General features: G+C 48.5%; 2 protein-coding genes across 5 annotated transcripts in view; both read right to left on the bottom strand.

The window, feature by feature from the left end:
* Positions 1–9,044: 9,044 nt before the first annotated feature.
* CRYGN (crystallin gamma N) lies at positions 9,045–21,494 on the bottom strand. Of its 2 annotated transcripts, none has more exons than XM_072033859.1 (5): positions 17,975–21,494; positions 15,746–16,392; positions 15,087–15,335; positions 13,621–13,766; positions 9,045–9,260 (listed from the first exon to the last, which is right to left on the bottom strand). In XM_072033859.1, the coding sequence occupies exons 2-5, from the start codon at positions 15,791–15,793 to the stop codon at positions 9,125–9,127; spliced, it is 579 nt and encodes a 192-aa protein (XP_071889960.1). In that variant the 5' UTR covers positions 15,794–16,392; positions 17,975–21,494; the 3' UTR covers positions 9,045–9,124. The 2 variants fall into 2 exon arrangements, with proteins under 2 accessions (XP_071889960.1, XP_071889961.1); XM_072033860.1 differs by having other exon boundaries at positions 16,223–16,392.
* A 152-nt stretch (positions 21,495–21,646) lies between these two features.
* Positions 21,647–27,858, bottom strand: part of RHEB (Ras homolog, mTORC1 binding) — a 41,752-nt gene continuing 35,540 nt past the window's right edge. For all 3 annotated transcript variants that reach the window (XM_038173541.2, XM_038173540.2, XM_027450393.3), the window contains one exon: positions 21,647–22,169. In XM_038173541.2, coding sequence (XP_038029469.1) covers positions 22,077–22,169 — 93 coding nt within the window. In that variant the 3' untranslated portion in view covers positions 21,647–22,076. The remainder of the gene's footprint in view (positions 22,170–27,858) is intronic.

Raw genomic sequence — 27,858 nt, 5'->3', positions numbered from 1 at the left:
CACCTCCTTGCTGCTAAGAGCCTTGTACCAACAACTGATATCAAACCCATAGATCAAACCAGAGAAGTATTCTAGAGCTGACTAAGCTTTGCTCTTCGGGGCCAGCCCTGCTCCTGACCCCAGTACAGCAGGAATTGCGATCTTGTTCCAGGAGGCCTTTTTTTTTTTTTTTTTTACTAGAATTTACTAGCACCTCTGAAGCGTGAGCTGCTCGAATGCAGCATCCCAGTTGGTTTCACAGGGAAAACCTTCACGTGATGCACCTTCTCTTTTGGGGCACATATATTTTAATTAGAAGGTGCATTTCTTTTTCACCTACAACAAATACAGCACCGTGTTTTCAAGTACACTTGCCCTTAGGGCTTGATTTTACTTCTAGCTGACCTAATATGGGTTTGTGTAGGGAAACTGTACTGCAACAGCCTCAACCTCTGGCCACCAGCAGTAACTTCGTACATGACTTGAGCTCTCTGGGCTCACCAGTGGACACGTTTTGTCTCTTTTTCTTATTGCTGTCAGGCTGAGGAGAGCTGGCACACGCTGCTGCAGCCTCACCAGGCCTAAGCAAAACCCTGCTGAAATCAGTGTCCTAAAGAGGGAGTGAAGGACTGGTGAGGTGGTGGCTGGTGTTGTGCTGGGGGGACACAGAATGGCAGCTGGAGGAAGCTCGACACTGTGCTACCTGTCATGCTAACAGCATGACATGCTAACAGCATGACAGGTAGCGGGATGTCAGTCTGCTTTCACTTCCCAAACACCCCCACGGTTTGCTTGGTGAATAAACCTTTCCTCATCGCTGTTCTCCTTTTTTCCTCCTCTACCAGTGTTCATTTTAGCCTTTTTTTTTTACAAAAAGGCACCCCCGCTGGAGTCCTTTGCTGTCGGGAGGCGAGAGTGCAATTTAGCTGGTCCGCGGCCGTCTGTTTCCATTCATTCCTGAGGTTTTCCAGCTGCCCACAAAAACAATGCACTGATACACTCTGGGTGGACTTGAACCATGGCCAATGCAGAGGGTTAGGTGGGGCCGGGAGATCCGCAGAGCTTTTTGTCCTACAGAACGGAGTGGATATCAACGCCACATGGCCAGAGGCACGATGGCCAGGAGCACGGAGGAGCAGTTTGCTGAGTCCTGCAGCCCACACGTGCCAGGTCGAGCATCCAGCTCCTCGCCAGGCAAATATCAGCAAACTCAAGCATCTAAGGGCTGGGATTAAAAACAAACTGAATTTCAAGGAGGGCTGGAGCTGTTTGCACTTTCACGGGTGTGAGGTAGACAGATCCCATCAGAAAGGATGCAATATTTAGCTATTTTTTTTTCCGTTAAATTCCCCTTTTCTCCTTTTATCATCCTTCTTGCTCATACCGAGGCATGGAGTGAGTAATAAAAAATGCTAACAGCACAACTCCTTGATTTATACCGCCAGCAGATCTCAGGCAGAACTCCCTGTTGAGTTGGAGGGAACAGCCTGATTAAAAATTGATGCCACAATATGGTCTGTCTTAGCAACGACACTCGCAGGCGAGATTCATCTAGGATATAAACCGTGACATTTAAAACGCCAGTTGGGTGAAACTTGACCAAAAATATAAAAAATACAAATCGGTGCACGCAGCCCTGGGGAATAAAGGCAATTGCCGTGCCGCTTTATGGAGTATCGCGTGTGGCTCACTGCAGCCATTAAGTTGTCTTCTGCTGCCTCTTTTCTGGCCTCAAGAGGTTATATTATTCCCAGAGCCATCCACCGGGGTGGGAAATTAAAAGTGAGTGTGTGTGCCACAGAGCTATGTCGGCCTGGGTATGTGGGTGAACTCGGTCTCATGTTGTTTGCCTGAGAGGTCCAATGGAGGGGATAATGAAGGGGGTCGGAACAGGAATGTGCTTTCTGCCCGGAGTGGTCTTTCAAGCAGGCCTTTGCTTATTTGTTGGGGGAGATTACTCACAGGGTCACCTGGCAAAAATGACTGGAAGTTATGAAAGAAAGGGCCTCCCGCCAACTATTTAGGAGAAAGAGGGAGAGAAGTGGAGAAGAAACAGAAGAAAGAGCAGCGAGTTGGCTGCAGGGCAAGGGACATTTTGTGATTCGGGGGAGAAGCCAAGAACCAAGGCTGTAAAGGGAGGGAGAGGACCCTGGGCTCCTTAGGAGGCTCCGTGCTGTGTTCTGGTGACATTCGAGCACGAATGGAAAGCAGAGGCAAAGAAAAAAAGGCACGGGAGCTTCAATGTGCCTCATGGAGCCTTTATGGCAGCTCTGTCTGTACCAGCAGAGCATGGGCAGGGGTGAGCATGAAGCCTGGGGGTGCTGCTGGTGGAGGCCCGGCTGGGCCTCCCCAGCCTAACGCTGGGCCTCAAAACATGGTTGTTGTTTGTCATTGCTCCCACAGAGGTGCTTTTAGGGCACTGCTGAGATAACTCCATAACTCCCAGCCCTCGTCGAGCCAGCAGGGCCCTTCAGCAGCCTAGGCAGGGCAGGATGTCGGAGAATCGGGCCTCGAGCACCCCGAGAAAGGCACGGACGGGCCCAGCACGGCTCCCTGCGGCTCGCACCGCTTTGGCAAAACATCTGCTCGTCTAAAACACAAATCCCTGCCGTACCCCGAGCAGATTCGGTTCCCCCCGAACGCAATCGGAGCTGCTGCATCTGCTCACACCACAGCCAGGCTTCGTCCCCAGGAGGATGAGGCCTTAGCGAAGTCAGGCCGAGCTGCCTGCTCTGCCTGACGTTCTCCTGTGAATAACTTTTCTTATTACACCTCTCTGCTCCGGCGCCAAACCCCAAACAGGCAGGAAAGGCATCCAAAATTCGGAAGAATTATGACAGAGGCTCAGGCATCGCAGGGTTTTGGAAAGGTTATTCGTTTAGTAAAAAAAAAAAAATGAAATAAAATAAATGTGCAAATCAAACTCTCTGGCAGCTTTTGTGTGATGATAATCGTGCTGATTAAGTGTTTGAGCCTCAGGATATGCTGGGAACGGCGCTAGGACCTAGGAAATAACCACTGCAGGCTGTTGGAAGACAGCTGCGGGCTCTTCCTGTTCTGCTCTGTAAGTGATCCATCTCCTCTCACAGATCTGTGCATTTTGGATGCAATTGCTCAAAATATGCATTACTTATGGCCATGCAGATAAATACAGAGGAGACCAGCAGTTGTGCTGTTAACCCCTCGCATCCCCCTTAGGCCTGGACGTGCTATGAAGCAGCAGCAGAGTCAGAGCCCAGTTTTACCTACAGCTGACTTTGATGAAGCCATGGCTACGTTAGGTAAGGGTATTAAGCTTAGGGGATATATTCTTCCTCTCCCTCTCTAAATTTGGCTGTGGTTTCCATTGCCCTTTGCTGATGAGGAAGGTGCTCATTCTGATATCCGTGGCGGTGAAGCCAAGAAGAAGCTGCTCAAACCAGTGGCCTTGATTCACTTTCAACCTTAAATTTGATGTATCAGCTACAATAAATCAGAACTCTGCGCAGGTTTACATGAGAGCTTGCTGTATTGAGCACAGAGTTGATTTCCCAGGAATTTACAGTAGCCCAGAAAGGGGCAGGAGGAAAGGATGAGGACGGAGGAGATGCTGTTTACCTTGGTCAGCTGCTCCGGGACTTTCCTCCCCCCTCAAGCATGGATTTCACAACAAAACCACTGAAATGATAAAAACAATAGCTACTTTTCTGTGGCACTGCTGAACTATGCAGCCTCGGAGCTCCTGCAGGGGAATGGAAATATGAAGAACGATCTTTAACCATATAGGAGCATATACGCAGCCTTGGCCAGCTATTTGGCAGCCGTAAATCAGTGCAGTCGGGCTAAACAAACTCGATTGTGCTACGTGGCTTGCTCGATGAGCCAGCTCTGCACCAGAGCCCTGCGCCAGGCTGTGGCCCTCTGGGACCGGCTGCATTAGCCAGCACACAGCTCCGGGACTGCCTTAATTCATGGTAATTGGCACTGCCTGCCTTCGGCGTTGGGTAATCGCACTTTGGGACTGGGAAATCAGAGCTTCCCCGCCGCTGCTGCACCCAGCAAAAGTCAAGAACTGCTGAAGGACTGAGGCTGGAGTCTCCCGAGACAGTTTTGAGTCTTTTCCATACAAGCTAAAGCATCTGCTCCTTCTTTCAAAAGCTGATTTGGACCCAAATGGAAAAATCACTGATTTGACTGTTTTTATTATTATTGTTAGTGGTATTATTCTTACGATTACCATTCCTTCAAACTAGGTCGTGGGGAAAGAGCACCTTCTGTAAGAAATCAGTGCAAGCTTTGAGAATCTGGTAACCTGTGCCCTCCCCTTGACCTTCCAACATCTTGACTGCAAGTTTGACCTGAATATTCAGATGCCAATTTAAAAGGAAAAAAGAAAAAAGAAAAAAAAAAAAAAAGAAAGAAAGAAAAAGGAAAAAGAAAAATACCCCAAGAACTGGAACAAGGGAAACTCTGTCTGGTATTTCTTTCCAGCCAAAGAACTCTTTAATAGCAATCTATTAGACAAATCCCAGGCCTGGGGGTCTGTTACAGAGTTTTTGGATCCTTACCAGACTTTCTTTTTTTTTTTTTTTTTTTTTTGTCTCCAAACCTGTGTTGCCTGAATGCAGCTGAAAAGGAGAATCAGTCAATGCAGTCAGAAGGTTTTCCAGTGCCGTGGAAGTCCCTGTTTCTGATGGAGCATGTCATCCTTTATTGTCAAGGGAGCTGACTGTTATATATCTCTTATTAATAAATTATAGAAAAAGACGTCTGAAACCTGTGAAATGCAGATTGCCAGCTCTGTAGTAAGACCTGAACTGAAACAAATTCCAGAAGCCAGAATGGTGTTTTCCTACTCTTTTTTTTTTTCTCTCTTTCTTTTAAAGGTAGAAGATAAATGAATCTGGCCCCAGCTCCCAGTTTAAAAAAATAGAAGCTCTATTATTCTCAGAAAAATAATTTCAAAGGACAAGTCAATAATAGCAGGATACACACAAAATAAAACCTTTGGAATCCTGTTATTATTATTATTATTATTGTAGGTTCAGATGACTCAAATGTTATTATTTTCTTCTTGCATTACCAGCCAAGAAAACCAATGACAACCACATAAAGCTCTGCAAATCTCAGCAGTTTTGGTTCCCACTTACATTACTGGAACAGCTGCTGCGCTCGCATAGCTGAGCCGGTCAGCTCTGCGTGTGGACGGGACCACACGGTGCTTTCTCACTGCGAAAGCTCGAGGATGATTTACGCCCAGGATTTATGTTCATCCCACCCTGCGAAGCAGAACGGAGCCTGGAGAGGCAGGCACGTCACCGTGTCGGGGCAGGCTCGGTTATGTGCTGGTGCCCCGTGGCACACAGAACATAGAGAAATGATTCACGGAGAGGGAAGAGACTTCTTTTGGTGGTGGCTGCCTTCGTGAAGGCATGCGAGGAAGAGGACGATGGCACAGGCACCTTTTCAGGGGTGATCAGTGACTGATCCTTCAGTGTCCCAGCCCCTGTGCTGCCCTAGCAGGAGCACATAAAGCCATCCCTTCCAACAGAGGGGAAGGCGTTAGTGCATTTTGGACGGTGTGAGTGCAGGTGTGAATGCCTACCCAAGTGCAGGCTTACCACAACCCACTGGAGATCATCCTGTTTAAAGAAGGAATCGACATTAACCATTTCAGTATGATTCCGGGTTTCCTCCACTTACAATTTGACTGCGAACACTGATGCATTCCCCCACGTGCCAGCACACTTGAAGCAGGGCAGCTTGACTCGGTTACAAATGGATTTGTGCCACACCACATCAAGACGGTCAGCCGTCCGTGGAAAACACATAGTTCCCGTTTGCTCCTCCCTGTTTCTGTCCCTCCATGGAAAACTAAAACCCTCCCGTCCTTTTCCACGCTTTCTTCCATGTGGGTGTGTTTGGTTTCCTTCGTTGTCACCAATTTGTCACCAGTTGTATGGGAATGGCTCAAAACTGTTATTGCAGCTCCTCTGCTGATTGAACGATGGCTGATATTGAACTTTTGGAGCAAGAGGACACCAAGCCACGGCCCCTACGGGAGTCCCTGTCACTGGAGGTTGATTGAGCTGGCTTTAACCTCTCCGATAGACCAGGGGGGTTAGGAATTGCCATTTGTGACGCTGAGGATGCTGACCACATCAGGCACACAGATATCATCTGCCTCAAGGGCTTCTCAGCTCAGTCAGATTTACTCCTGGGCAATAGTCTGAGCCCTCGGAGTGAAAATCCCCAAGCCAAACCTGTTTTCACCTCAGGCAGCTTCTCCTTAACTTGAACACAACAGGGAAGAGAAAGCTAAAACCAGACTTTGCATGGGAGCCAGGATACCTGTCCACCAAGAAAACAGCTCTAACAGACATGGAAGAGTGAATTCATTGCTACCTGGTCCAGATCAGTGGCTCTGGAGGAAGAGAAAAGAAAGCACAGGAGGGTCTCTCCATGTGCTGGGTAATGTAGCAATGCAGAAGTGCTGTAGCGGTGCAGATGTCTTCCACAGATTCATTTGCAAAAGATATTCCATCAAATTCCCACATTATCCAGCTACAGAGAAAGGACATTCGTGTATAAAGGCATTCTGGCAGGAGCTACTTGCTTTGGGGCCAGATGTAATTCAAAGTTATTCTGAATATTACACTGCAGCAGCCTGGCCAAGCCCAGTAATGCTGATTATTAGGGCTTTCCTGGCTTTCCAGATGGAGCTGATTTCATTTAGTTCCCTCTCTTGTAATTAATAACTTGCCCCTTTTGTTCATTTTTTTTTTTTTTCTGAATCTTTCTTTCACCCTGGCATTTTGTAGGACGCTTTCCAATTTACTTAATCCTTTGCTTGCTGCCTGGGTGCACGTAACAGAGCTCGTTCAGCCGTGCAGTTTAACACCGTGCGGCTCGGAGCTCTGCTCCACGATCTCACATCCACTTCCCAGCGAGCTGGCACTTCTGTCACCGAGCTCAAACACACAAATCAGGCCGTTTCATACCCGAGCAATGGCAGTAATCTTAAGAACAGCCACCACCCTAACCACCAGCGTGCATATGGGATCTGTACGCTCTGTCCTTTAAACAAGTGCAGATTTAGCAAGGAGGAGGAGGGAAGGGGAGCTGCATCCCCCCGCTGCCAACGCAGTGCACGTTCTGCAGCACCACCAGGCTCGTGTCCACCACATTTAGCTTTCAAACCAAGAAAAAAAAAAAAACAGGAAAAACTCAATTCCCCGCCGCCAGCTGCCAGTGATACGACGCTTCTACGTACGGAGGATGGTTTTCAATGAAGTGTTCCCATGAGGCTGGCTCCTTGCGCTGGGAGGGTGCTCGTAAACGGGATCTCACGTGTTAAGTGATGAGCGTGTGGTCTGGAGGCGTAGCACAGACATGTGTAAGGCGTGCTCTAGGTAGCTAAGTGCTGGTTACACGCAACCGCACAGCTTAACCAGGCTGCTTCTTCTCTGATTTTAACCCTAGCAGGGTTCAGCCCGGTGCTGGGGCTCCTGGCTACCTCCGCAGTGTCAATAATGAGTAGTAACCCACCCAAATCCATAAACAACCTGAATTTGAAATGTTTAGAAGGAGTGGACCTGCACGCAGTGCCTGCATGGCCGAGTGGGGCTGTACATCTGTGCATACGTGCACGGTCCCATACATGCATTAAGGAAGGGGAGGGATGACCGTGCTCCCCCCTAAGGGCTGAGCCACCGCAATCTGGAATCCGTACAGCTCAGCTCTCTGGGGTTTCTCAGGTCTGACCCAGCTTCAGCAGGACAACCAAGTGTGGAGAAACCCAGGTGTGCGGATTTCTAGTCTTAGACCACTGCTCTTGGGGGAATTGGGGTGGCTGGTTTGGATGGTTCCTCGTTATTTTCTTTGCTTTTGTCCTCCAGCCACACAGAGCATCTGGGATTCCTGTTAGGGCTTCTTTAAAACCCTTTGTTTCTGCTTCCCATGAATGAAACTCCTTTAAAGCTACTCACAGCTCAATGCCTGTCTTTCTCTGGGAGCACATTTGTGTTTGTTGTTTTTTTTTTTTTTTTACAGATTACTGTCTGGAAGGTCACAACAAAGAGCCCCACGTGTGACCGAATATTAACTTTTCATATGAACTCGGGAGCCGATTAGAGCTTTCACGAAGCAAGAGCAATGCTAATCCTGGAAGAACTCCTAAAATCTTTCATAAGCTGCATTTAATTAAAAGAAAATGAAGTACGCAAGAGTTGATGCATGAGTTGTACGTTTGTGCATCCTACTCAATGAATGAATCATTTCCCTGCCTTCTTTTCCGACCCAGAAATACCTTGCAATCCATCAAAGATGCTTCAACATTTTTAGGGCCCCAGAGGACCGTGTGTCACTGCAAGCCACCCAGGACATGGCCAGCACAGTCTGGAGCTGTTGTCCATCGGGGGACATCACTGCCTGTATTGCTGCTGAGGGAAATGTCAGCTGAACCGTTGGTAGAGTCACTCTGTAGGTTTTTTTAGCTGTTTCCATACCCCCATAACACATATGTGACCTATGTGGGCATACTGCATGCTTTGCTGCCCCCCCTAAAATGTTTTTATTTTATGTGGAAGCTGGGTTTGATATGGGTTTCTAAGCTCAGAGTAAGTCAGGAGGAATTATTTCCATCACCTTTGAACCAGGACCAGCACATGGCACTGAGACAGGCCCCATGGGTCCATCAGATCGGGGCATGAGCCTCACGTGTGTCCCCTCATTGCACAAGCAGCTCGCACCCCTCTGATGGATCACAGTGTGTGTGTGCAGCACCCTGACCCCCTCCAGGCATCAGGAGCTGGCCGGGTCCGTCGCGTGGTGGCCCTGGATGGGACAGAACAAGCACAGCTCAGAGCAGAACCACACTTGGAGCATGTTTTGAGGTTCCCCAGGTCTCCTTGCCACCACCACTTCTGGAAGGAGATCTGTGCCATCACCCCGTGTCCTCCCTATAGATCTCTGCACCATGGAGAATGAAATCCCAGCGCGTAACTCAAGCTTAGAAAGGTTGCAAGCCCGTTCCCTCCTGAACTCATACAGTTGACGGGAAAAAAAATGTACTTAGAGCCAAAAGCTGATGTTGAACGATTTATTCCTGGGCCCAGATGGCAGGAAGGGGGTGATGCCTGGTCTCAGTGGCGGGGTGAGAGCTCAGCTAGACGTAGTTGACGACTCTCCTGACGGACTGGATGCTTGAGCTGCATGCCTGCCATGCTCTGAAGCTGCTGAACTCGCCCCGCTCCACCACGTACATGCGGCCTCGGTAGTTGGGCTCCTCGTACAGCACCCACCTGAGCAGAACGGGATGGTTACCTGCGGCCCTACAACCCCACTGTGCAAGCTGGGCTTGAGCAGCTGCATTTAGGGGCTTCCGTGCTGCAAACCACCAGGCCCCACAGCCCCAGCCCCATTCAGCACACAGAAAGCCCCCAGAAGAGTTTCCAGCACAGCCTGGCAGTCACCCCGTGGCCAGCTTGGGCAGAAGTTGGTTTGGGTAACAGCAGCAACAAAGCCTGGAGCCAGAGCCTTCCCCCTTCTCATTGCTGTAGGAATTGTGTGTTTGTGCGGGAGCAGAGTGAGATGTGACAAATCTGATCTTCACCAGACACGACAGAAACAAATTCACAGCATTCAGCACTAAAGAAGGACACCAGTCCCACAAAAAAATCTAATAAATTAAAATTTTATATCATAAAGCCAAACTTCAGGGGCCAGAAGCAAGGCAAATCTGAAGAATTCCTAAAAGCAGGACAAGAAAAAATTCCTGGGGTGTACCCCAAAAGGCCCCTCAGCCCCTGGGTAAACAAATTTGGGACTGTAAGGAGAAATATCCTTCCTGCTGCACTGGAAATAAATCCTACCTCCTTGAGCTGCCTCTTCAGCTGTGATGGGAATCACGTCTATAGCCACGCTTAATAATTTCTCTTTTTCCTAGGAATTCTCTCCGATGTTTCCTAACAGGGAGCAGGTTAATCTTCCAAATCATTTGGTTTTCGTGGTCGATCTCTTGCCAGACATTCAGCTGTGACATCTTGGTTAGGACCTACTGCATGCGGGATTTCCAGGGAGAAAACTCCTTTAAGTCCTGCACGGGCCAGTGACTGCTGAGCCTCCAGGGTCAGACAACAGCTGCTGAGCTCGGATCAGTCTGACCCAGAGCTGAGAGCTGCAGCCCTTAGGAAAAAAATGTTGTTTATAAAACCAGCCATCCATGAGCATTATCAAAAAAAAAAAAAAAAAAAAGAAAAAGAAAAAAAAAAAAAAAAAGGAAAAGCTTAGAGCATTTGGTTGAGCCACCCCATGGACTCCTGGACACATCTGGATTTATTTTGCACTTCTGGAGGGCACCCACCCATGCGGTCCCAGTGGTCCTGCATCACCAAAATGTGCCCAGCCAAGACAACTGGCTCCTGAGCCTTCCCTACAAACAACCAAGTTCATTTTTTGGCACTTTTTGAGGCCAGTTTCTATCCGAAGCAGAACTGCGAAGTCACCCTCAGGTTTTCCTTGGAGGCTGCCCACTGCTTGCGTACCGGCAGGGTGCCCCGAGGCCACGTGCACCCTCAGTACCTGACCCTTCAGAGAAGGTGCTCAGCTCTTCAGCTTAATTAAGAACAATTCACATCATCATTCTCCTCTGAACACACCCCTGCCTTATTCATAAGGCACGCCTGGCTTTCTTCCTTTTCTACCCCATCCCATTCAGCAACGGAGGGACCCCAGGGAACAGTGCAGGGCTAGAGCAGCCCATCGTAGCCCCAGAACCTCCGTGTTTCTCTCCAGGCCCTTGGTTCACGTGTCCACAGGGTCAGTGGAGCATTTGAGCAGGCCCTGGGGCAGATGGAAGCGGAGAGCACGACCTGCTCTGGTGAGAGCCCAGCGGTTTGGGGAGCCCCCCTGCTTAGGGGAAGGCAGCGAAACAGAAGAACGGAAGAGCAGAAGGATGGGATTGAAGCGTATTGGCAGTGCAAGGTGATGAGTGAGGACTTGTACAGCTTATTTAGCTCTTCCTTTATTCCCTAAAATTTACGTTCCCCCAGAACATCAGCAACCGAGGCAAGGTCAGCCCAGAAAGGAGACGATCCCATCCTGGAGCCCAGCAGGGCTGAGCGGATCCAGGCACAGAGCACACAACCTCCAACATCTCTGTGCTGCGTTTCATTAGCCCATAAACCCAGAAGATGCTGGAATGAACCTCGTGTGGATCCCGATCAGCCAAACCCAGCTGCTCCTGCTGAAAATCCAGCAGGGCCTTGGCTGCAGGAGACCCGGCTGCTCGTGGCCGGGGAGGGATGCTAAGAAGAGCGGGGATGATGGGGGCAGAGGAAACTCACAGGCATTGGTGGAAACTCACTGCTTCTCCCCAAAATCATAGTGGCTACTAAAAATCACCCTGTGCTGTCTGAAGGGCCTCGGTAATTAGCACTAGGAACACTCAGCTGTGATGAAGTCCACGAGGTGTTTACACTGCAGCCCATGGCTTGGGGTTGCCTGCTCGGAAGGGCTGGTTCTCGCTCGCTGTACCCACACATACACCACAAACCTGGCAATTTCAGCCTCTCGGCCTCAGGAGGAAACCAAAAACCTGCGGTTTGCTGACCCAGCTCTTCCTGAAATCTCTTCCCTGGCTTGCTCTGAGGCCGGCCGATGGGTTGGGTGTCGGAGCCCGGTGGGTGCCGCAGGTTCAGCTCTGATTGAGCAGTGGGGCTCCATCCTTCCCCGTGCGGGATTCGGGCAGAATAAAAGTTTGGTTTGGTTTCTCCAGGTTATGTCGCTAGCGTTCAGAAAAGCCCTTTTTTTTTTAGGCGTTCTCTCCCAGACCGTAAAACAAATTCAGCTTTTTAAAGCTGTGATTTCCAAGCCATCCCCTGCAGGTGGGAAGCGCGAGGCCGCTTGCCATCAAACTGCCAAGCTCCCACGGAGGCAGCAACATCTCCGAGTGCCCCAGAGCAGATCTCTCGTTCCCAGCATCGCCCCAAAAGCTGCACCAGCACTGTTTCTGTCCCCGTGTCCCCAGCCCCAAGGAGAAAGCAGGAAAGGTGCCAGCACCCTCAGTCCCACACAATGCTGAAGGCGGGTGTTTCTCTGTTCCTTCCTCTCCATCCTCTCCATCATCACTTCCCACAGGCACAGCCACCCCCGTGAGAGCAGCAAGCAGCGTTTTCGTGGCACGTGGCACCGTCCGCAGGCTTTGGAGGGGAAGAAAATATTTCTGCATCCAACCAACGTCATGCAACGAGGAGGGAAAAAACATTGGAGTGAGGTTTGGGCACTGCTGGGAGCTCAGAGGAGCCCTGCTTTACGTTGCTCCTGGATGCGCAGGGTGATACAGACCTGCTTGTGGTCTGGGGATGAGCTGGAAAGAGCCTGCGGCTGAAATTCTCCTCGTTTCTCATGACTGAGTCTCCTCTGCTCTCCAAATGGCCAAAGCAGGACTTCACCAGCACCAGGCAGAGCTGCAGCACCTCCGGGGACATCTGGGTTTATGTGGTCCGTCCGAAAGAGATGTGTGGTAAATGAGTGGTCCTACAACACTTAGCACACTCGGGGGCTCTCTCTTGGCTTTAGGGTGCTGGTTCTACCCCACTGCTCAAATGACTTTTGCTTCAAATGCTCAGGGCTAACAGAGTTCCCAGTGAGCTCAAGAAATAAGGAAGGGAAGGAGGGAGGGAGGGAGAAAGAGAGAAAGAGAGATAAAGAGAGAAAGAGAGAAAAAGAGAGATAGATAAAGAGAGAAATAGAGAGAAAGAAAAAGGGAAGGGAAGGGAAGGGAAGGGAAGGGAAGGGAAGGGAAGGGAAGGGAAGGGAAGGGAAGGGAAGGGAAGGGAAGGGAAGGGAAGGGAAGGGAAGGGAAGGGAAGGGAAGGGAAGGGAAGGGAAGGGAAGGGAAGGGAAGGGAAGGGAAGGGAAGGGAAGGGAAGGGAAGGGAAGGGAAGGGAAGGGAAGGGAAAGAGAAAAGAAAGGAAAAAGAGAAAAAGAAAAGAGAAAAGAAGAGAAGAGAAGAGAAGAGAAGAGAAGAGAAGAGAAGAGAAGAGAAGAGAAGAGAAGAGAAGAGAAGAGAAGAGAAGAGAAGAGAAGAGAAGAGAAGAGAAGAGAAGAGAAGAGAAGAAAAAAGAAAAGAAAAGAAAAGAAAAGAAAAAAGAAAAGAAAAGAAAAGAAAAGAAAAGAAAAGAAAAGAAAAGAAAAGAAAAGAAAAGAAAAGAAAAGAAAAGAAAAGAAAAGAAAAGAAAAGAAAAGAAAAGAAAAGAAAAGAAAAGAAAAGAAAAGAAAAGAAAAGAAAAGAAAAGAAAAGAAAAGAAAAGAAAAGAAAAGAAAAGAAAAGAAAAGAAAAGAAAAGAAAAGAAAAGAAAAAAAATTGAGTTTTCAGTTTCATGCACCTTCAAGGTATCCCAGAGCTCTTGTAGCCTTTCACCCTGCAAAAATCATGCCCTTTGCAGCATCTCTCATTCCACACTCAATATTGGAGTCACCAAAATCACTATTAGAGTCGCCAAAATTCATCTTTAAACCCCAGGCTTGACTGACACTTTCAGGCTCCCCCAAACTCCTCCAGCACCAGCAGGTTTTCCCCCGCTGGCTCCTTTGCAGCCGCATCCCTCACCCTGATGCTGGCCCTGTAGGGCATGTGGGAAGGGACCCTGTGGGTACTCACGCGCCGTCGCCATACACCTTGATGGCGTTGATGCAGGGCTTGTCCCAGCCCTGCCCCTGCAGCGAGGCGCAATCCTCAGTCAGCTCCATGCTGCGGCCGCTGAACCGGCTCCCCTCGAATATTTCCATTCTGTAGTGCTCGCCGTGCTGGGGGCAGAGGGAGTGGAGTCAGCCAAAAAAACAAACCAAACCCAAACCCAAACCAAATCAACCCACGGTTTGTTGTTCCCCCAGCTCCTGCGAGATAAAGAGGGAAGGGTGTTTTGGGGTGGAAACAGGGGGAAAAATCTCGTGCCATAACCTCGTGCCACCTCCCGGCCACATCGGGCTGCAGCCGCTGCGCTCGTGTGGGCACACGCAGCCCACCTCTTCCCTGAGAATCCCCCCCCCAAAAAAAAAAGATGTCATAATGTTTCCCCCAGCTGATTAATTAGGAATCTGCGGTTCTGCTGTGCCTTTCTTGAAGAAGAGAAGTGAAACAGGGAACAGGAAGGGAAACCTTCACAGCGGCATTGCTACGTGAGCCAGTGGGGGTGAAATGAGGTGAATTCCTCCGGGGAGAGCTCGCTGCCTAGGTTCGGGGGGGGCAGAGCGAGCTGAAAGGGCTTTCTGAAGCCGAATTCAGGGAATACCTAAACGCGTGCTTCCTATAAGCCACACCGAGGCACGGAACGACCGGGCTGCGGTGCCAAACCCCACAGCAGGTGAGCGGATACGGTGCCCGAGCAAACATTCCTCCGGGAATCCGCGCTGCTGAAAGCACTCACGGATATCCAGCGGGGGAAAAGAGGGGGCCAGGAGGGGAGGAGCACCCCCTGCTCTGGCTCTGGGCCCCGGGAAAGATCCCTTTGTGTAGGGACCAGAAGCAGGAGTGGCGAGCCATGTCCTGGGGTGCTTTGGGAAGGAGGTGCCCATAAAGTGGCCGGCGAGAAACCCCTCCAGGCCCAGGTGGGCTGGGTGGTTGCCCTGGGGGTCCCGAGGGCTGGGAGAATCAGAAAGGGAGAAGGAACCCAGCTTCACTTCTCTTGGCTGATTTTCTACCTTTCCAATTATGCCTTCCTCCAGGTGGTGCTTTTAAAAGCTTCCTGAGGGGAGGGCTCTTCCTTTGGGGGAAAAAATCGGTGGTAGCCTGGAATTATTGAGATTTTTTTTTTTCCAATAGCAGAGAATTCAGATAAAATCCACCTGGAGCAGCTGCTCCATGGGTCCGGCTTGGGAAGCCCCTGGGGCTGAGCTTCTGGGCCCCCATTTGCCCCATTACTGAGCCTCCACCTTGAGCATCCCGCAGCAACCCAGGTGAAAAAGGCGCACGGTGCCATCAGGACATCCCCACCTCGTCTGCAAACCACATTTGTAACCCCATTCCCATTGAGGCCATTGCATTTGGTGCCCCGTGGCATCTCCATCCCCTCCAAGGCTTCATCCACACCACGTAAGCTCTTGGCCAAGCTGCAGGTGGTCACTCACCATCCCCACGGGCCGGCAGGAGCCCAAGCGGTCGCCGCGGCCGTTCCAGCGATGGAAGTGGGGGTACTCGCCATGCTCCAGCACGTACTGCTGCCCGCGGAGGTTGGGGTGGGCGAAGCAGACCCAAGCCCCGCTCCGGACGCAGATGGAGTTGACCCGGTTGAGGAACCCTCGGTCCTGGAAGCTGCAGCAGGTCCCGCAGACGTCCAGCCTCCTGCCCGTGAAGCATTTCCCTTCGTAGAAAGTGATCTGGGGTGGGGAAGGAGAAGGGCACGGTGGTGAGGAGCGGGGCACAGCCAGGCCCTGATGTCAAGCTGACAGGAGCCTCTCACAGATGCATCATTTCGGGGTCGGTTTGTTTTTTAGCCACTTCCCAAGAGGAGCATGCACGCAACCTTCCCCATTTTTTTTTTTCTGCGAGCCGTGTTTGTTTTTCTGGGAAGGCAGCGCATCCCGCGTGCACGGCACTTCTCGCTCCCTCACATATTTCCAGCAGGAATGTTTAAACAGGAAGCTCCGCTCTCAAAGCGGCTCCCTTCCCTGCACCCTCCCCATCCCTTCTACCAAATCTGTGCCCGTGCCATGGGGGACGTCATCCCAGTCCCTACCTTCACCCCACAGACACCCAGGCGAGAGGTGAGCGGTTGGGTTTTACTCACTTTTCCTGAGTACTGAGACATTTTCTGCTGGCTGCTCTCCAAGACCATAAAAAGGGGAAGCCAAAAACCAAAACCACGGAGCCGTCGGCCACCCCGCTATATAGCAGCGGGGGCAGCCGGGGCTGCTGTCGCGAGGGCTTTGGGACAAAGCGGCAGGAGCCGGGGCTTTGCGCGGCCGTGCTTAGTAGGCAGAACTGGAGGTACCGGGGCCTGCTGAGCGCGGGGTTTTGATTTCGGGCAGACAATTTAACAAAAGATTTGCTTGGCAGGGCTTCAGTCAATTAGTGGTGTGCATTTACTCCTTTTTGAAGGATTTCTTTCTTTTTTATTTTATTCTTATACAGAGCAGACAACAAGAAAATAAGGAGAGTGAAGCCACTCGAAGCATGGCTGTTTCTTTACCAGACGGCTGCTGCTTTTTCCCAGAGCATTCCCCCACTACTGATGTGTGGCAGATGTCCTTGGAAGACTCCTCACCAGCAGCACGTTGTGCTCCATCCATCAGGGAAGTGGTTTCTTGGTTGACCTTCCAGCCCTGTTAAATGTCATCTCTGAACACCATGGACCTCGTCTCCTCTGAAATACAGCGGCTGGGCTCACAAGCTCACTCCTGTTCCTCACGATCATTGTTTTTATGAGTGTTTCACCTTTCAAAGGGCATATATAAGGCAGGATTAGAGGGATTTTTAAGCAATACCATTGACTGTAAATTAGTATTTCCCAAAGAACTGCAATTATGGCTTTGTCACCGTAGATGGTCTGCATCTGGCACCTCAAACACCACCTCAGAGCCCTGGCCCAGGCAGCCCAGAGGCTGTGGGGTCTCCTCCTTGGAGAGCTCCAAAAGCCGCCTGGCCATGGGCCTGGGCACCCTGCTCTGGGTGGCCCTGCTGGGGCAGGGGCTGGGCCCAAGGGACAAAAACATCCATTAACAGACGTCTGAGGACAAAAAGCAAGGGAAAGCCCCAGCCCACAAACCCCACGGGGTGGATGCTTCGAATCCATCCCCAAAACTCCCTTCCTGGTGGGTTGCTCCCACCCCTCCGCGTGCATCCTTTGGCCAGCCCAAGCAAACCTGCCTCGCTGCCACAGGAAAGGGGGCAGGAAAGCTGCTCATGTTTCCATCTCCAATAAATAATGAATAAATGGCTAATTAACAAAGAAACAAACCCCACCAAACCGTGCCCTTATCAAAATGGTTGCAGCTGTTTCCATCAGCTCTCCGGTGAGCGGAGAGGAAAACCCACAAGGCTCACTGCCAACAGGACCCCAAAATAACCACAAAAGCAAACTAACCACGAAGCCAGGTTTCCCCTGGCCCTGCCTCACGGTGGGATTTTCCCCGTGTCTCCTAAGGTGCAAGCTGTAATTAAATCTGCAGGGACTGGACGTCCTGAGGCTCCACCCCAGCTGTTAAGTTTGTTAGAAGCTGCCCAGCAGGTTGGGAAGCTATTTAAGGAGATAGAAAGAGGGCGCAACTGCTTTTTTTCCTATTTCTTCGAGAAAGCACATTAAAGATATGAAAAAATAAGGAGCTATAAAAAAAAAAATGAAAAAAATGGGGAAAAAAGAATAATTCTGTGGTAAAACAGTGCCCAGCCAGCCTGTCCCCAAGTGTCCCAGCCCCCAGTTTTCCCCTTGTTCCCAGTTTTGGCCCAATGGTTGTGGCTGCAGGCTTGGAGGTGACATTTGCTTCCAGGTGCCCCAAAGTGCTGAGCTGTCTGAACACCCACTGGTATCCAGGACGTGTCCTCCCTGTTGGTGTCTCCCACCTGAGAGGCGCAGGACAGAGACAGGACGAGGCCCCAGGAGACCCCATGGCTCTGTTGGGGATGCAGGAGGGAAGGGCTTGGTGCCATGGGACACTGCTGGTGCCAGCTGCTCACAAAAGCTCATGAAGAAACTCAAAGAAAAATCCCTTGTGGCTACCACAGACCCTGTGGCTATCACAGAGCCCCCTCCCTGATGCTGAAGGCCCTTCAGCTGGTGGCTGGCTGTGGACCTGGGGACATTGTCTTCTCATTGTCCCCTCCAGGCCAACACCGTTGGCATGACAGGACACCGGGCTGACAGACATCTTCTCTGACCCCACCTGGCTGGGGCCTGAGCAGAAATTTTGCCCAAGGAGCGTTGTTTTACCACAGAAGTAGACGTGGCCGTGCTACCAGCCCCCACACAACCACCCAGGACCATCTCCCCAGTGGTCCCTCTCTCATCCCCATGTCCCACCTCAGGACCAGGCCGTGAGCATGGCAGAAATGAGCCCAGGCCGGGCAGTGCCCCAAACACAGCCGTGACACACCACATTGCTCCGACGGGGTGTTTTATGGGCTTTTTGTGGGGATTTTTCCGTGCTGCTCAGCAGACAGCGATGGGCCCATGAAGATCTGCTGCGTTACGTGGCACTGAGAAGATCCTGCTGGAATACCTGAGGTAAAGAGAGAAGCCAACCTGGCTCCTCCCCTGACAAAGAAATGTCCTCAAGAGAGCGGGGTGTGACTCCTGCAGGCAAAGCTTTAGGAGTGACCCAGCAAACGCCAACAGGAATGTTTATGGGCACAGGATTAGCGTTAGGCCGTGCTCAGAGGCACCTCATACGGGCAGCGCAACTCCATGCAGATAGCAATTAGGTGAGCAACAGCCAAGAAGCTGCCTCGCACCCTCTGACAGGGCCCCGCTCCGGCTTCTGGAAGAGCTTTGAGTATCTGCAAAGCAGTGTAAGACCAGGCCCTGTACATTTCTGCATCTGACTGCTTTCAAAAGCTTAACAACTCACAGATGTCTCCATGTACCTCAATAAGAGGTACTTCTAGCTGATTAGACAGGGCTTCACCAGCTACACAGCCACCTACATGTGTTTTTCATTGCAGATGCACCAAGATGTAACCTCAGCAACATCACCACAAGGGGTGCCTCTCCCGTGACACAGACTCACGGAATGGTTTGGGTTGGAAGGGCCCTTAAAGACCATCTCGTTCCACCCCCCTGCCATGGGCAAGGACACTTCCCACCAGCCCAGGTTGCTCCTGGTGACCTACTACGTGTCCATGCCACACCCCGTGTCACCACATAGAAGTACAGGCTCCAAAAAACCTCCTAAGGCCTGCGCAAACTCTGTAGCAGGATCATGGCTCAGCCCTGGCCAGCGTCCCACTGTGAAAAACAGCCCCGTGCCTCACAGTGGGCACCTGCTGGTAGGATTAAGCCACATATTTTTTAGCTGTATTTTAGAGATGGATATTGAAAAAATAAGCAAGGACTTATTGTAAGTAAAAGTCTGCCCAGGGATCAGTATTAGTGTAGCTCACTGCACATCTCAGCAAGCAGGACCATACGAGCGAGCAGAACAAGCTGGGCCTTAGATCTCATTTTGGAAGACATCAGAAAGTCCCAGGTTTTTGGTGAAATCCCTTCAGTTTCCATTTTGTTTCACAAGGGAACAGGACATAGCAGGAGCAGCTGGGCCTCTGAGGACACCAAGCACCAGGCCCAGCTCAGCCACGGCTCCTCCGTGCCCGTGCGTGAAGGACATCTGCCGCAGGGCCCCCAGCTGCCAAGGGGGAGTCATTTTGACCTTATTAGATGAGGTTGTGAAGATTAGCCAGCCTTAGCAGCATGCTCTGAAGATGAGCCGTACTGATTACATAAGGACTAATTAGATCCTGTTGATTTCCCCTTCTCGGGAGGCCGCAGCACAGCGGCGCTAATTAGCGACCTAAGCCCAGCAAGCCTGGGTGGATCAGTGCCCGTAACACCAGCACAGGGCAGCAGCACAACTTCTGTACCAATAAAGGTCTAAGGCAGCACATTTCTTTTAAAAAAGGTGAAAGCACACAGTAAGGTGATGGCATAAGGCCGCCCTTTCTACTTCCACTTTTATTCATTGACTTCTGGAAGTTAAAATTTGCTCATTTCCTCCCCAGGAAAAGGATCTTTGCACATCCACCCTTGCCAGTGACCATCCCAGAAAAATAAGGCTGGGCCCCATTAAGTGTGCACCAAACTTCTTCTAGCCCAGGCCAGAGAGCTTGCCATTGCCTTCGTGATTTACCTTTTAACCCGTGCACCATTTATGACAGTCCTCAGCAGGTGGCTTACTGCACGAGCCAGCCATAGGACAAAGAAAACAATCTATGTTAGATGCATTTTTTTTTTCAGCTCTTAGGTAAAATGACTTCTTGGAAGTCCTCTTTGCAAATAATCCAGAGAACCTGCCTCAGCATTTGGTCTCCCCTGAAAAGCTTCACCACTGAAAGTAGGGCCTTTGGTATCTCAAGACCATCAAGTTGCACATTTCCTCATCCACACCCTTTAAGACTTTAAGCGTGCCAGCTGCTAAGGCTTTAATGCAGCAACTTTTCAGGCTTCAGAGATTATGAGTGCACGTAGGCATTATTATTATTATTTTTTAATTAGTATATGGAATGTTTGAGGTGTCTGGTACTCCAACTTCCACCTTTTGATGCCAACATACGGGGCAAGTCAGATACCAAACTTGCCTATTTCAAGCCATATATATCAATAATCAGGGGAATTCGTAACTCCCCTGATACTGTGTTCCGAATGCAATGCCAAAGACACTGGCTGTGCAAGAAATCATCTCAGGATCAGGCAATGAAGGATGATAAGAAACAGACGCATGTTGACCCTGAGCTCCACTGAAAACCATTTTCTGAATGCTCTACAACTTCATTACCAGCCAAACTACCTTGGTTTTGGATTCTCGTGAAGGAAACCTGCTGCACAGCCCCATATCATCCTGGTTCTGAAATGAAAGCATGTGTTGTTGTCCCCGAATGAGCACACAGATGGTGCTGAACTGCTGTGGTCTACCATGTACAGTAGAATTTCAACTTCTGTAAGGGTATGAGAACTTAGGTAACAGAAAGGAGCTTTCAGAAACCTTTTTGTCCAGGAAGCCAGTTAATCTCACACGTGGAGTTTGAGCAATGTACTCAATAGGTAACTACTGTACAAGAAAGAGATGAGACTTTCTCCATTTGCATCATTTAAAACAGAATGAAATGCAAAAGCTACTTTGGGTTGCAAAAACCTTGCAAGTTTCCCTTCCATTTTATTCCTGCCAGGAATCAAAAGTTTTCAATGGACACAAATGCATGAGAAAACACTTCCTTTAATAAAACATTCCCTTAAATCAGCATCTTCTTCTATACAAAGTAGGTCAACTGCACATTTTTTAAATACATAGTTGAATTCGTTTGTTTCCAGACTTAAGGTTTTAAGGCTTGTCAAGCCCCGAGTCCAAAAGCCCAGCAAAAGCTCGCAAGTGGTTAGGCGAAGCAGTCCAGAGCTGCAGTGGGACTGGCAGAGTGAAAGGCCAGGTGCCAGGAGACCACCCACCTCTCTGGATGCACAAGTAGAGAAATGCACGATAAACAACTCACATCAATTTGTTCAAGACGTGCAATTTATTTTAAGTGACATTTTTGTTTCCTTAGCAAGTCTACACGTGTAACCTGGATAAATCCACTCCATCCTGAAAGTGCTCCTAGTTACAAGGCGACGGGAGCAGTCTGCAGTGCAGGTGCGTACTGGCCTGTTCCTTGGGACAGCTGCGTGCCCTTTCCTCCACAGCTCTTACAGTTACACAAAGAAAAAAAAAACAGCGTGGGTTGGCTGCCAAAATCCAAGTCTTCCCTTCCACATCAGACCAAGGTGTCCCCTTGCATCTCCTTTCCATCAACGGGCACAAAATACAGCTGAGCTATTTGGCCACCCTGGAGTTCTAGTAGCAAAAAAAAAAAGTGGTTGGGATTGCCTAAGCAAGAGTCAATCCATTGGTTCCAAGGATCCCACACTTCCTCTTAAGGCCAGTAGGTGAACATTTCTCATAAAAGCAAGCTGACATGGGGCAACTAACAAAAAATTATGAACAGAACATTAAGGTTTGCAGCTATTTTATTTACAAGTATACATTTAACACAAAGAAACACTGATATCCAAGCCTAGTTAATAGTAGTGTAACAATATGCATCATTTTTGATGATTATTCTAACCAACAAACTACACTGAAAAATTAATGCCAGTAAAATTCTTGGTCATAATATTAAGAAATACAATATATAAATTGAAAATATGATTGCTTAAAATTTGAAAATGGAAGTGAAGCCATTTGCACAGGAGTCAGAGTTTAACATAATCTGAAGGGAAAGGCTCCAAACCAACTGTTTATCTTTCAGGTTAACAGAAGAAAAAAATAAAAATAAAATTAAAAAAAAAAAAAGAAGCATAGTTTATCCTTAAAGATAATGGGCAGTTTTGCTTCTTCAGGTAGAATGTATTCCCAGTGTTTTCAGATTTTGCAGTGGAATTACATTACTGAGCATGAAGACTTCCCTTGTGAAGCTGCCCCATCGATTTTTTCTGCCTCCAAAATTATCCTCTTAAAAACATCAACGGCAGTCTGCAAAGAGAGAGAACGAGATTAGTAGGTAAGAGGAAACTACCAGACACTGAAAAAAAAAAATATCTTAGTGGTTTCACTGGCTGTACCAACAGATAAATGCATGTCCAAAGCACATTCCCAAATCAGAGGGAAAATAGGGTCATTTCAATTTTGAACACACACTTTTGGAAGAACAACGTAAAACCCTTCTCCACAACAATCCTCAACTATTTTCTCTATCACTGCAGAGAGAAAAAGCTTAAACTGAGCCATACTCGATGGCAAGCTAATAAGATATAAAGCAGACTTAAAGTATTTAAATAATAAATTTGCTCTGAATGACCAACAGCATTGAAGATTTCAATGATTTGCTTCCCCAGACAACAAACCAATTCATTTCCCCCCATGTCAACTTTAAGATTCTGAGTAACTACAGAACAAGGCAGATTTTTCAGCTCGATGCACTGACTTTGCACACCCCAGTATGAGGGTTACTTTAATATTCTTCATCTGTGAGAAGAGCCAAGTCCCTCCACACCCCCGTGATGCTCTCATCTATAGTTAACAATGGTATCTGACATGGTGCAAGACCACAAAGGGAAACGCAAGCCAAACTAGCCACTGTTTAATATTAACCGCTGTTCTTCAAGGAAGTCTTTCCGAGTACAAAAGGGGTTTTTATATTTTAAAGAGCTGGGACTATAAGATAAGTATTGCTAACACGATCGGGCTCACACAAACACCCCAGTTTACACCATATGGAACAAAGGACTATGCAGTCTCTCCGCAGACTCTGAAGCACACAGGCACCATCCATCCCTCCGCTCCCCTTCAGAGGGAAGGCAGCAAATACTCTTGGAGTAGGAGTCACCTTCTGTTAACAACTCCCCTTGGTCTGGCCTGTGATGAGTCTCCTCCATCCACATTTAGCACACAGGCTGGTGAAAAAGGCTCTGCTCTTCTCAGGTACTGAAACCGTGTGCATGGGCTCCGAAGGGCAACACCTCCCCTGTCACGGGGATGCTAGAGAGTACCAGTTAAAAATCTTTGCATGGAAAGCCAGAAAGGAAATATGTTTAATGGAATCAGAGAGACTAAGAAAGGATGCCAGAGCGCCTGAGTGATTCAGGAGATTCTATGGAAGAACTTGCTTAAGTATAGGTATCTTTAAATCGAAACAAACGAACAAAAAATACCGAAAGATGGGTATAGAAAGCTGCCTGGGATAACATTGCAAGCACTGCAATAAATACCTTACAGCATAAATCTGGTCTTTCCGGGATGCACTCGGTTTTAAGGCTTTCAAAACCGTATGTAAGCCTCCAGCAGAAAAAACAGGAACTAAAACTACAACAGCCAACACCCCCCTGAGACTGCCTGTAAGTAGTTTTAAGAATAAATCCATGCAACAGTCAAACATGCTGCTGAAGTCCTTTCCTTCACTACAGCATTTCCAAGCTGAAGATTCACTGTATGATCAGGACTTCAGCACACGTCTCCAGTTTGGAATGGGTTCCTGACCATCCCATACATGCCACTTGAAGTTTCAAGCGTGTTTGTTTGTTTTTAATCAGCATGCAGAAGAGCACCCTGTGATTTACGACCATGTGTTTTGGCCTGACAGATGTTTTTCTGCCTCCACAGGATATAATTCTTAACTGGATCATTTCCAAATTAAACCCATTGACTAAACTGGCTCCAAACAATCTTGAAGCATTCTTAATGAGATTAGACCGAATTTTACAGTTTCCCAGATTAATACCAGTTGTGCACAGTATCATCTCTGGAACTATTTAAAATACCTGATCAGCTGGAGATAGATTATTCCTTCCTATAATGAGGTTTCTCTGCAATCCAAACAGAACCTAGCACAAGTGGCTCATTAGTCCACCCCAGCACAACGCATTTCCTGGGCAAATCAGACTCTAGGAAAGCCAAGGACAGGACTCCAGTTGCTATCAAACTGGTTCCAGTACTGAGCAGTTTCCCTTAGTCCACGATAGGTGCTGTACTGATTTGCAAATACACCATACTGATGTCGTTACTTACAGCTGACATTTTCAATGCTTTCATTTTAATGCACAAGTTCTTTATATCCCTGCACATTCTTTGTCGAAGCCGTGCTGTTGGAGGCACTGAGATGTAGGAGTTCACGGGGCTCGTTAATTCATTTCCCAGAAAATGCACATTCACTGAGCAGGTTTAATCGCTGTCCTCCAGTTAACCTGCAGCGCCTTGCAATTCAGCCCAAACACACTGCAGGATTTTAGAAGGAGCTTTTCAAACAATGCAGGAAACTGTTTTGCAACAAGGAATGAAGAATGCAGCCAGGCTTCGTGTGCATCTGCCTCCATATGGCCCAATTACAGAGCGCGGGGCACATCCAGCCTACAGAAAGCCATCTGGCTTCCTCCCTGGAGGAAGCAGAGTGGTGTCAGCCTGGGCAATGCACGCTGCCTAGGGAGCTTAGCACCTTGCCCTGTGCAAAAGACACTTGCTCACTGCTCAACCGCTTCTGCGGGTGTGTCCCATGGTATGAAAGGAGCGGACAGCCCAGGAGGTGAATTCTTGCTGCCCAAGTCAGGAACGCGCTGCCAGGAGCCAGCACAGGAAGGTCCAAGCACCAAACCCCAGCCCACAGCTGCCACCGTCAGCTCGGCCTTTGTTGGGCGGTGTTTTTCAGATACGCACCCGTTCCATTATTTTAAAGAGGAAATTCTCCACTGCTCGTGCTCCTAGTTGTTCTTGGCAGAGAACTGGGCAAAGGAACTGGAACAATAGTCAGGTGAGGAAGATTTGTTTTCCTCCCCAGTCCTTTGCCAGCCCAAACACCCTCCCAGGTGAGCGTTCCAGATCCCTGAGGGGCGTGGGGAGGCTGAGATCCCACGTCTCTCTGAAGCACACACCCAGCACTGCAGCTTCTGAGCTTGGTGAAGGTAAAATTGCTTCTTTTTGAAGAGTAGTGTCCAAGCAGTTCATTTTTAAGAGAGCTTTTGCTCTTAATTTTTGCTACTTCTTTCCCCTTTCTTGAGTAAGTCCACCTAATGAATTTTAGGCAACTGGATGGACACACTTGGATGCTTGTTACTCCCTAAGTTCTTCCAGTAAAAGTTGGCTTCCAGCTTCAGCTGGGTTTAAGGACCAATTTGGATTCTGATTGTGTTTCAGAGCATTGCCATTTATTGCACTGGGATTAAGAAGTACTACACTATGACTTAGGAGGAACGAAGTAGGGAATTCCACTTTTTAGAGTCGAAGCTCCTAAGTTAGCCCAGCAGACACAACGCAGTTCAACATACCCAGTGCTTACTGAGCAGCTTGAGAAAACGCAACAAGCACATTTAGGGGCCAGAAAAGAGATTTAATATCTGATGCTGGCTTCCAGCCCACAGCTCAAGAGGACACGATCCATAAGCCTCATGTTGCTTAAACGATAGCTGATTCCCTCAAACCCTTGGAGGTGTGTTGTTTTACAGTGTGCTTGCATGGAAAAAAAATCTAAAATCCCTGCTTTGTAGGAAGCACTTACTTAATCTGGTTAATATTTTCTAGCCAGTAGCAGAAATTTGAAAGTCATCTTTTCCATCGAGTCCCAGAATTGCCTTCTCAAAGACTAGGGATTTCCCCAGATGACTGAAATGTTGCTGATATACACAGACTCCTCTGAAAGCCTTACCAGGCCACCAGAGTCTCGAGGAGGTGATACAGAGCCTAAAATAGATTTGACCTGGGGAACTCTCACCAGCCACCACCATTTATCTTCACGCCAGCTCAGATCTTTGTCTCTCCTGCTTTCCATTTATTCAAAGCCACGCCGTTTCATGGATGCGGTATCTTTTGGCAACTCCTGGCAGAACAGGTACAGTTGGATTCTGTTCATCTGCACAACTATTTTCATTGCCTAAGACAGTATGGATACGCTCCTAGAACTCCCACAGATGCTCCAGACAGGATTTTATGGGTGAACGCAGAGGAAGAGAGATGAGTCAACGCTCTCCCACCCCCCTTTAGGGGGCGAAGAGCCTCTGCTATCAGAACTTGCAATGTGGAACACCTTCTCTGGTTTCAGCAGTTCCTTCCAAACAGAGCTGTTGTAAAGGATAGACCGTGTTGGCCAAACCTGAAGCAGCCAGGAGTCTGTTATCTCTCTGCAGCAAGGAGGCCTGCTCTCCTCACTGCTGTGAAGGACACCATGTACCAAACCAACTGCAGCCAGCACAGCAGATAGAGGTTGTCACTCTGCTCACATCCACCAAATACGCGTGGATAGATTTCAGAGAGAATTAACAGGGTCCCCCTCACCCAGGAAGGTCTGAGCTCTCTGCTGACATTCTGAAACTCCAGTCTAGTCCAGCTCATCCCTTTACACATCAAATTAGCTTTCTGTAAAGCAAAAACAATCTGATGCAGTTTTGGAAGGCAAGTTATATTTGCTGTACCAAGGCAGGACACGAAAAGATCTGGATGAACCTCCAAGAACAAGTTGCTGCCAAGTGATGTTGACTTAAGGTGAACATTCAGCACTAAAGCATGACAATAAACCTTGTTACTACATTCAAAATAAACCTTTTGCCTCCCCTGCCTCGCCCCAAACCAGAGATGGTTTCAGAGTAGGAAGAGACATTCTCCCCTGAAGCCCGCGTACGAGATGGTTTGGTCTTGCTATATCAGGATTTTTGGGGAGGAAACGCATGAGTTCAGAAGTGTCTGTGGTATAAGTCAAGGAAAAGACAGTGTCCCATTTTGCTACCTGCCTGGTGTCTCCTTTTCCCCAGAACCTCATTGCTGTAGACTTTATACTTTGCTTTCAAAGCACAATCAGCCACCTCCTTCAACAACAAGCATTCCTCAGCAGCTATTTGCATGAAGACCAGGACAGCTGCCCCAGTTCTGGGCTGCTTCAGTCTTCTGTACATCCCAAACCCCCAAAGGAAGCACATGAGATAGCCTAAAATCAGCCACACGTTGTGGGCACAAAAGTGACAAATTATCTCCCTAACTCCTGAAGTCAGCCCAATTTACCAGGTGTATTACACAGGAGGCACGACCTTACCACTGTACTTCCCTTTCTACACAAAGGAGGAATTGTATTCAAGCACCTGTTCCCAAAAACCTGCTTTTGAACTCCAAAAGGGTCAGCAGTTGCAATTTTAATGACCTGCACTACCCAGTGATCTGTGTCCTGATGGATCACGCTGACAGAACAACCTGGTAAGAACAATTTTGACATCTAGAAATAAAACTTCTGACTCCACTTGGGATTTGTAGGGAACAAGCTTGAGTATCTGACAATTGCCACTCTGATTTCCCTGAAGCCTACGAGTTTGCTATGCGAATTTCAGTGAGCTGCATAACTCGGTGCAGGACTCTTAGACTAAGACAGACACAAATACACGGCAGTCAATGGGACTTTGTTAGTGCAGCAGTTTAATATGCAAGGCATGCCAAGCATCATATAAAGCTCGTAGCTTCTTTGCATAAATATACCCAGCTTTGTTGTTTTTTTTTTAAACCAAGACAATACAAACTGCAGAAAGTTATTGAAAAGATATTTTGTAAAATATACACTACTGCACTGTTACAGATTGTGAACATATGCCAAAAAAGAAAAGTACAGAGAATAATTTTGCCTACTCCAGATAAACAGTTTTTTTTTTTTTTTTTTTTAAAAAAAAAAGAAATTCTTTTAACTGATTTATTCTTCTTC

The sequence above is a fragment of the Anas platyrhynchos genome, chromosome 2 (assembly GCF_047663525.1).
Source record: "Anas platyrhynchos isolate ZD024472 breed Pekin duck chromosome 2, IASCAAS_PekinDuck_T2T, whole genome shotgun sequence".
In the NCBI taxonomy this organism is placed as follows: domain Eukaryota; kingdom Metazoa; phylum Chordata; class Aves; order Anseriformes; family Anatidae; genus Anas; species Anas platyrhynchos.
The sequence above is the reverse complement of the archived record's forward strand: the minus strand, read 5'-3'. Positions and strand labels throughout refer to the sequence as shown.

Bases quoted from the DNA above. Each gene is read 5' to 3' on its own strand.
- CRYGN (XM_072033859.1), bottom strand. From the start codon at position 15,793: ATGGTCTTGGAGAGCAGCCAGCAGAAAATGTCTCAGTACTCAGGAAAA. The intron at 15,336-15,745 runs GTGAGTAAAACC...TCCCCACCCCAG, and splicing joins TGTCTCAGTACTCAGGAAAA to ATCACTTTCTACGAAGGGAA. The intron at 13,767-15,086 runs GTGAGTGACCAC...CTCTGCCCCCAG, and splicing joins CCTGCCGGCCCGTGGGGATG to CACGGCGAGCACTACAGAAT.